Genomic DNA, 10,000 nt, shown 5'->3' on the forward strand with positions numbered 1-10,000 from the left:
AATCAGACGGAATAAATCGAATGAGTTGGTGCGCGCGCACCACCACCACCACCACCACCACCACACATCATTTCTCAGCCTTGTCAGATAACCCTCTCGTGCACTAGCCTTGGAGCTCGCTTATGCCTGTAACTAAAGTAATTGCTCGGGTTACAGGAAAACCCTGACTACATATCAAACAAATAGACTTTACACGTCTCATATACCTTAGAGAAAACGGGCAGGCACATAGCTGAGCATCTTCCCATTTCATTCCAATGGCATCACAAACCGGATCTTGGGAACAAGACTATACTATTGCGATCTTTTCATTCTTATTATCTAGCCTACTCTCCCGTTGTCCTTTATCAATCCTGTGTTGTAGCCTATCTGGTTTCATTAATCCAACAGCTTTGTTTCTTTACGGCCCTTCTACCAACAATGTCCCATTACATGTTGTGATAACAGTCGCTATGTGGCCAGTGGTCCTTGATATAACCGCCACCCTCCACCCCGTTGACCAGTCGAGCCCTGTTTAAATCGTCCTTTCTCTATACTCGATCCTGATGGATGCTTTAAAGGTTATGTCCTCGGCTGTCGTCTAATGTAGTTTCCACGGTAGTTTGCGTTCGTTGTCTGTCAATTCAACGGTCTGTCTGATGAGGTTGAGGCTATTCCCACAACAAAAGCCTACAAGATCATTTAGGGATGTCACGAACATGCCCTGGGCTTCGCTTCCACAGAGCCTAGCCTCCTACCGTCATTTTCTCTCACACGGAGCATCCTCTTTACAAGCGGGTAATCCACATATTTTAACGACATAACCGTGCTTTAATTCACCCCAAAACGGTTGTTGTCATGCCTTTGGGTCGACAGGAGCAGCGAAACCGGAGAGAAGTGGTTGATGTGGCCCTTGTCTCTGTGCTTTTGAAATCCATTCGAATCGATGGTTCTTTTCTCGCGGCGGGTTCAGCACCATTAAGGATGGGACAGCTCCCAGGCGCGGGCCCGTCTGGAACACCAGCGTGATGCAAGAAAGGGGGCGAGCATGGGCTGGCTCGTCTCATCTCGGATAGCAACAAGATAACATTTGGGATGAATGAGATGAAATAATAGATTAAACAAGAATCCCAAACAGATCTAGTATTTGACAAAAACAGAATAATGTCAAACCATGATTACATTGGGATAAGATCACACATCCCATTATTTGCGTGTGAGAAGACTTGGGAACAGATTTCATAAATAAAATACAAAATAATTTGAGATGATTTTCTGGTGATTTTACAGTCTTTTATGTCCAACAACGAAAATGGTATATCTAAAAAAAATATATATTGGGGAAGGTAGGCTGTTCACATTTAGCAAACAGGTTGCTTAAACAAATACAAAATATTTATGTATAGGTCTCAATCGGAGGTGCCTTATCATGCTATATGGGTTGTGGCTGTTGAATAATGCACAGCAGACTATCCCCTATACACTAGGCATTTATATATTCTGGTCTGCCTAGTGTGCTTAGTGCCACACTACAGCCTTCCCTGAACCTGCTGAACCCTGGCAGTAAGCGACAGTACACACACACACACACACACACACACACACACACACACACACACACACACACACACACACACACACACACACACACACACACACACACACACACACACACACACACACACACACACACACACACACACACACACACACACACACACACCAATAGAGTTGAATTCTCTCCATCTCCTTTCTCTTCAACATGTGTCCGAAGAGACAAGTGAGCCAGTCTGAGTGAGCGTGGCCCAAATGACACCCTATTCCCTACATAGTGCACTACTTTTGACCAGAGCCCTATGAGCTATATAAGGAAAAGTGCCATTTGGGATGCGATCAGAGGAGTGGCCCACTAGCTGCTGCAGTTTCCCCCAGGCCCAGGGAAATATGTCACACTATTGTAGGACTTCCCACCAGCACTAGCATTAACCCCAAACTATTTACACTGTTCAAGAAACTTCTCTTAATCGCCCGTGTTCTCTCATCTCTCTCATTCTCTCTCACATGCTCTCTTTCTCTCTTGACAATGCAGAACAATTATGATTCTTTATCAATACTGTATGTTTGACACTGCTTGCAGTGCCCAGTGAGGTGTGAGGGTCATCCTATCTGTCATGTGACACAAGTCATTGTTACATCACACAATCTGACCTCGGGGTGTAGGCTACTGTCAGTGTGACTTCCTGCTCTGTGATGGAATATGAGTGTCCCTCACCTACTGTAATGTAGCCTGTCAGTATCTCTATCTTTCTGATAATAAAAACAAGGACATTTAAAGGGGAAATCTGTGATTGGTACTTTAGACTTCTAAATTAATGACATATTATACACCCATTGATTCTTGAAGAATGTAACTTTTAATTGAGCTTAGTTCAACTGTCGTACCCCATCAGAACCCAAAATATAAGCTTGTTTAACTCCATTGTTTGTTTGTAAACAATGTCATTTTAATCAATGTCAGACTAATGTGCCATCTCCTTTTCTCTCTCTGAGCTGTCTGTGGTGCTGAATGCTGAATCTCTCTCTCTCCCCCACTGATGCGTGGTTTATGTATATATTTCTGAGGATTCTGTGGTAACAATTGGGGCTTTAGAGAAAGAAACACATTATTCTCAAGGAAAGTTATCTTAAAAAGGGGATTATCCCATATTTCCTGCAGATCCTCTGCTAAAAACACACACACACACACACACACACACACACACACACACACACACACACACACACACACACACACACACACACACACACACACACACACACACACACACACACACACACACACACACACACACACACACACACGGTACATCCTCTCAGTAAAGCTTACACTGTGATGTATTGTCTTACAGTGGGGGTTAAGTCTAGAGAAGTGACAGGCTGGCAGGCACAATATCCTAGATTACCCAAACTATACTATACTGTACTGTACTGTACTATACTGTACTCTACTGTACTGTACTGTACTTAGATTACCCAAACTATACTGTACTGTACTGTACTGTACTGTACTGTACTGTACTGTACTGTACTGTACTGTACTGTACTGTACTTAGATTACCCAAACTATACTGTACTTAGCCCTATATGAAGGAAGTTGATGCAGTATAAGACAACAGTAGTACAGTAGCATTTTGACTGTGTGTATGTGTGTGTGTGTGTGAGTGCGTGCGTGTCTGTGTGCCTGCCTCTGTGCGTGTGTGACCCCTACATAAGCCCCTCTCCGTGCTGGGAACTAGGAGATGAATCAGGCCCCTGAGGAATTCCATCTCTGCCAATTAGTGTTGCTGGTATCACAGCGTCTAGCATGAAACACTAGCTTGCAGCCAGAGCCTAATGACCAGGGTTGGTATAAAAAGAGCACATGAATGATACAGTGATCAGGCCTCTTTACTTGTGAAAAGCATTATAATTGTTTATGTAGTAACCATAGTTACAGTACTAACTTTTTCTGTATTCCTTTTTCTTGGGGCAACTGAATATGAGCTTAGGCTAGAGCAATTAAATATTGGATAACTTAAAAAAAAAAAAAACTATTTCACTTGCTCACCCCAACATTTCTACCACAAGCCTGTAGGTCTATACCATCTCGAATTTCCTCATGCAAATTTAAAAGTAACTCAACGAATAGTTAGTTATAAAGTAGGCTAGCTAACATTAGGAAGAAGATACATGCTTTCTACATAGAATTCCTAGGCGCTTGGCTTGGAGCAATTTAGTTTAAGCACGTGGCGAACGTTGATGACGACGTTACCATGGTTACCAATAATTTCCGCTGTGACCGCTGATCCTCCGGTTCAAATAAAAGCCATATAGTTTGCCAACGTCCTACTAACAATTTTGGTAAGTTGAAGTAACGCTCTCACGAAGGAATTTTATGATAATGAAAGTTGCCTCTAAGTTAACACACTTCGTCATGGCTCAATTATTGCAACTTGACAGTAGTAGCTAACAAGCTAGCTAAAGCTAGCTGGCTAGCTAGCTGAGGTCCTCTGTCCAGTTTGTTCATTGGTACTAACAGTGGCACTTTGCTTCGTTATGATGGAAGCTATTATTCGTTTTCTGGATGGAAATGATAAAGAATTACTGTTCATTCAGAGATTACCTGTCCGTGCAACAATATATTCTTCTTATTTCTGAATAAATACAGATAAAGTGGATCTGAAATGGACGTCAATGATGTAGTAGTCCAGAAGCTTCACACATAGTATAGAACTGTGTTCTTCTCTATCAGAGTAACAGCTGGTGATCAAGAGGTAAGTGTCATTTATGTTTTACAGAATGGTATCTTCCACATTGCTATGGTTATTAGAGAATTGACATTGACCTCAATGACCGTACAGGTGAATGAAGACACTGGAGCCAGAGCCAAGATGGCAGCCATGGCAAGAAACATCTCCAAGGACTGGACCTACCTCTATGAGAGGCTCTTCTCCAAGCTGTCCGATGAGGGCTTCCACGACATGTGGAGCATTGGTGGCTTCCTCGTCGTATTCATCTTCTGCACCATCGTCATCACCCTGACTCTAGCTGTCATATTCAGCTGGTGCTGTGGCTGGTGCTTCGAACAGCCGATTCTGGGGTCCAGCAAGATCAGCGTGCTGCTCTCGCCACCAGAACTGTCCAGACAGAAGTCTATGCAGACACAGGCACCCAGTTTATCGAAACAGAGCCTGTCCAGACAGAGGTCTATGCAGACACAGATACCCAGTTTATCGAAACAGAGCCTGTCCAGACAGAGGTCTATGCAGCCACAGACACCCAGTTTATCAAAACAGAGCCTGTCCAGACAGAGGTCTATGCAGCCACAGACACCCAGTTTATCAAAACAGAGCCTGTCCAGACAGAGGTCTATGCAGCCACAGACACCCAGTTTACCGAAACAGAGCCTGTCCAGACAGAGGTCTATGCAGACACAGATACCCAGTTTACCGAAACAGAGCCTGTCCAGACAGATATACACCTCGAGGTCTGTGATGGATCCAAAGCATCCCATAGAGTCCGTTTGGAGTCCTGAGTCTGTGCCCGATGTGCAAAAGACTGAGAAAAGCAGCAAGAACAAGAAGTTTAAAGCTGGATCTGTGAAAGTAAAGCATAAAATCCAACCTGCATCCAGGATTGTGAGGAACAGAGATGTACCAGTATAGCTTCGGGCTACCAGACCAAATCTTCCTTTGTACCTATGTGTCTGACGGACCTCTGTGACAGCCTCATTAGATGTTTCAAGTAAAGCCTTTCAATGTCAAGTTGTATTAGTCATCTGTGCAAGGATACACATGGTATACACTGTCCAATGAAACGCTTACTTGGATTTTTGCTTTCCTTACCAAAACGATTTTCGGGAAATCATTTGGTGTGTCATCATAGTGGTCTCTTGATTGGTGGTCATCATTTGGTGTGTCATCATAGTGGTCTCTGATTGGTGGTCATCATTTGGTGTGTCATCATAGTGGTCTCTGAATGGTGGTCATCATGTGGTGTGTCATAGTGGTCTCTGAATGGTGGTCATCATGTGGTGTGTCATAGTGGTCTCTGATTGGTGGTCATCATGTGGTGTGTCATAGTGGTCTCTGAATGGTGGTCATCATGTGGTGTGTCATCATAGTGGTCTCTGAATGGTGGTCATCATGTGGTGTGTCATCATAGTGGTCTCTGAATGGTGGTCATCATGTGGTGTGTCATCATAGTGGTCTCTGATTGGTGGTCATCATTTGGTGTGTCATAGTGGTCTCTGAATGGTGGTCATCATTTGGTGTGTCATCATAGTGGTCTCTTGATTGGTGGTCATCATTTGGTGTGTCATCATAGTGGTCTCTGATTGGTGGTCATCATTTGGTGTGTCATCATAGTGGTCTCTGAATGGTGGTCATCATGTGGTGTGTCATAGTGGTCTCTGAATGGTGGTCATCATGTGGTGTGTCATAGTGGTCTCTGATTGGTGGTCATCATGTGGTGTGTCATAGTGGTCTCTGAATGGTGGTCATCATGTGGTGTGTCATCATAGTGGTCTCTGAATGGTGGTCATCATGTGGTGTGTCATCATAGTGGTCTCTGATTGGTGGTCATCATTTGGTGTGTCATCATAGTGGTCTCTGAATGGTGGTCATCATGTGGTGTGTCATAGTGGTCTCTGAATGGTGGTCATCATGTGGTGTGTCATAGTGGTCTCTTGATTGGTGGTCATCATTTGGTGTGTCATCATAGTGGTCTCTGATTGGTGGTCATCATTTGGTGTGTCATCATAGTGGTCTCTGAATGGTGGTCATCATGTGGTGTGTCATAGTGGTCTCTGAATGGTGGTCATCATGTGGTGTGTCATAGTGGTCTCTGATTGGTGGTCATCATGTGGTGTGTCATAGTGGTCTCTGAATGGTGGTCATCATGTGGTGTGTCATCATAGTGGTCTCTGAATGGTGGTCATCATGTGGTGTGTCATCATAGTGGTCTCTGATTGGTGGTCATCATTTGGTGTGTCATCATAGTGGTCTCTGAATGGTGGTCATCATGTGGTGTGTCATAGTGGTCTCTGAATGGTGGTCATTATGTGGTGTGTCATAGTGGTCTCTGACTTGTCATCAGACTCACTCAGGTGGAATAAACTTAAACTTGCTCCTTTTTTTCGATGCTGATTTGAATGACCTTGAGAAATCAGAAAGCTGTATCTAAAGTATCTGTAATCTCATTACAATATTTTAGCTGGTTACGGAACTGATGACAGTTGCAGTTTTTTGTAATCAGTTACTCCCCAACTCTGTCAACAACAATGAGAATGTCATTATTTTGCGCACTACTTCTAGAACATTTGAAGATGATAAGATGTTTTTTATCAAAGAAAATCTCAAACCACAGACTTTTATTTGTGATCACACTCAAAAGATTGGTCACACTCATCACTTTCGCCTGTATTACTGAAATGAGACACAACGAGGCAGCATTTAGCTACTCTTGATAATTTCAACACCATGTTGTCGTTAGTTGGCCTATGTAGGCTGTGTTTCGGACTCCCCCTGCTGGTTAAAAGTTGCAATTGCATTTAACAGAATCTCCAACCCTCCACCGCACATTAACATCATCCAAAGAGCCCATATTCCTAAATGGTTTCAGATTCGGAGTGCTGATCGAGGATCAGTTTTCACCTGATCCTAGATTTGAGATTATGAATACGGGCCGAGGACTCCTGGAATACCAGAGAGAGTGAAACATATCTGGGAAATAGAGATGGGAAGCTAGCTGGCAATACTGAACTAATTCATTTCACTATAAAAAATTGTGAACTAATTATACAAAATTCACACTTTGTGTTGGTATTAATTCGCTCAAGACAAAATGTTGTCGAACCTTGCCAAACGTTCCGAACACTGAACACACCCCTCGAGCCGTGACGTATCACGTGACACACCATTCTTCCGGTACAACAAGGAAGAGTGGAATCGGAGAGATGTGATACCGCTAACTTGCAAATAATGTAGCTATTGTTTCGTTGTGTATCTATATTAATATATTTAGCCTCTGACAATGTCAGAATCACCAGATACACGCAGTTTGGTTTCTGCGTCATCCCAGCTCAATTTAATGGAAATAGATACGGTGAGTGGGACTGTCGCTCTTATATCTTCTTGATAGATAGCTAAACCGAGCATTTTGGGGGGGATAGATGTGCTAAATATGAGAGTTTGTTTGTGCAATTAAAGTTGTAGCTAGAATTAGTCTTATTGTGCTGGTTGTCAAATATGTAGCTTGGTAGCGGGCTACTTTGTTGTCTTTTCTTTGGCTTAGCACAGCCATGTCTCTGCTATACGTTTAATATCCGATTAAAGATCGCTAGAACCATAGAATTAGTTAGAATAGTAATATAATGAGATGTCTGACTAGAGCGACCACGGAGCTCGATAGACTTCATTGTGCTGAACACATATTGCATACCTTATCTATTCTCCTCAGATCGACGATAAAGAGTTTGACATTCCCCAAGTTGACACCCCGCCTACATTGGAGAGCATCCTGAATGAGGTAACTGGCTTTCATCTTTCAGTAACTACACATATTCCATTTCAAATGCTGCAGGAATCTGACAGCTTCTAGCTCCCCGACTTCTTACAGAACAATGTTGTGTAAGGAAGTCAACACATTGGGGTAGCCAGCCCTACATCATATCTGGGGTAGCCAGCCCTACATCATATCTGGGGTAGCCAGTCCTACATCATATCTGGGGTAGCCAGTCCTACATCATATCTGGGGTAGCCAGCCCTACATCATATCTGGGGTAGCCAGTCCTACATCATATCTGGGGTAGCCAGTCCTACATCATATCTGGGGTAGCCAGTCCTACATCATATCTGGGGTAGCCAGTCCTACATCATATCTGGGGTAGCCAGCCCTACATCATATCTGGGGTAGCCAGTCCTACATCATATCTGGGGTAGCCAGCCCTACATCATATCTGGGGCAGCCTGCCCTACATCATATCTGGGGTAGCCAGCCCTACATCATATCTGGGGTAGCCAGCCCTACATCATATCTGGGGTAGCCAGCCCTACATCATATCTGGGGTAGCCAGCCCTACATCATATCTGGGGTAGCCAGCCCTACATCATATCTGGGGTAGCCAGTCCTACATCATATCTGGGGTAGCCAGTCCTACATCATATCTGGGGTAGCCAGCCCTACATCATATCTGGGCTAACAGTTGTCATACTTCCGTCTCCTGTTTTAGCCTGAGGATGAGGAGGAGCCCTTCATCCTGGAGGACACGTGTCTGCTGAACACAGAGAACATCGACGCCCACTCCTGTGAGACCTCCTCACTGGCCAGCTCCGACAGCGGTGACCGCACACACCTCAAACGGTAACACACACACACACACACACACACACACACACACACACACACACACACACACACACACACACACACACACACACACACACACACACACACACACACACACACACACACACACACACACACACACACACACACACACACACACAGCTATGTCTTACTATAATTGTGAGGGCTTTATGGGGACCATCAATTGATTCCCATTGAAAATTATGTTTCCCCTAAGCCTAACCCTTAATTCTAATCCTAACCTTATACCTAACCTCTAAGCCTAAAATAGCCTTTTTACAAGTTAGGACTGGCAAAATGTCCTCACTTCTCTGAATTTTAGTTGGTTTGCTATTCTAGTGAGGACTTCTGGTACTTGCAGGTATGGTAAAATGTGTACACGCACGCACGCACGCACACACACACACACAGTTTTGTATCACTATCCTTGTGGGGACCAAAGAATTGATTCCCAAAATCCAACATCCTATTTTCTCTAACACTAAATGTGACCTTAACCCTTGACCTCCTAATGGGCAGGTTTTGAGACCCTTCTGTGATGGGCTGTATTCAGCAGGTTACATTATGCATTACAGGTACAGTTAACTGACATTTGTCGTCACAACTGAGATTCTAACTTCACAGTCAATCCATGTGGTGTGTGTGTGTGGTGTGGTGTGTGTGTGTTGGTTGTGTGTGTGTGGTGTGTTGGTTGTGTGTGTGTGGTGTGGTCTTGGTTGTGTGGGTGTGGTGTTGGTTGTGTGTGTGTGTGTGTGTGCGTGTAGGAAGAGGAAGACAGTGGAGCTCAGCACTACAGTCCATGGCTCTGTGCTCCGACACAGCATCCTGAAAGGCATCTCTGCTCAGATAGTCTCAGCTGCTGTGAGTTACACATACACACACCACACCCACACAACCAACACCACACCACACACACAGCCAACACCACACACACACACCACACTCACAACCAACACCACACACACACACCACACTCACAACCAACACCACACACACACACCACACTCACAACCAACACACACACACACACCCACCACACTCACAACCAACACCACACACACACACACACACACACACACACCACACACACAGCCAACACCACACACACACACAC

At 44.2% G+C, this 10,000-nt stretch overlaps 2 protein-coding genes and 1 pseudogene across 2 annotated transcripts in view; 2 read left to right on the top strand and 1 right to left on the bottom strand.

Annotated features, from left to right (window-relative positions):
• Positions 1-971, bottom strand: part of LOC124020620 (E3 ubiquitin-protein ligase MARCHF4-like) — a 22,883-nt gene extending 21,912 nt beyond the window's left edge. Inside the window, 1 exon segment of the mRNA XM_046335855.1 lies at positions 1-971. This exon segment is cut by the window's left edge and continues 711 nt beyond it. The gene's annotated coding sequence lies outside the window, so the exon portion shown is untranslated.
• A 2,783-nt stretch (positions 972-3,754) lies between these two features.
• LOC124020610 lies at positions 3,755-5,350 on the top strand. Its single transcript, XM_046335848.1, has 3 exons — positions 3,755-3,879; positions 4,187-4,292; positions 4,380-5,350. The coding sequence occupies exon 3, from the start codon at positions 4,410-4,412 to the stop codon at positions 5,181-5,183; it is 774 nt and encodes a 257-aa protein (XP_046191804.1). The 5' UTR covers positions 3,755-3,879; positions 4,187-4,292; positions 4,380-4,409; the 3' UTR covers positions 5,184-5,350.
• A 2,070-nt stretch (positions 5,351-7,420) lies between these two features.
• The window catches only part of LOC124020611, a 40,082-nt pseudogene continuing 37,502 nt past the window's right edge, over positions 7,421-10,000 (top strand).

Source organism: Oncorhynchus gorbuscha, unplaced genomic scaffold (assembly GCF_021184085.1).
Source record: "Oncorhynchus gorbuscha isolate QuinsamMale2020 ecotype Even-year unplaced genomic scaffold, OgorEven_v1.0 Un_scaffold_866, whole genome shotgun sequence".
Taxonomy (NCBI): Eukaryota; Metazoa; Chordata; class Actinopteri; order Salmoniformes; family Salmonidae; genus Oncorhynchus; species Oncorhynchus gorbuscha.

Coding starts and splice junctions, on each gene's coding strand:
- LOC124020610 (XM_046335848.1), top strand. CDS start 4,410: ATGGCAGCCATGGCAAGAAACATCTCCAAGGACTGGACCTACCTCTAT.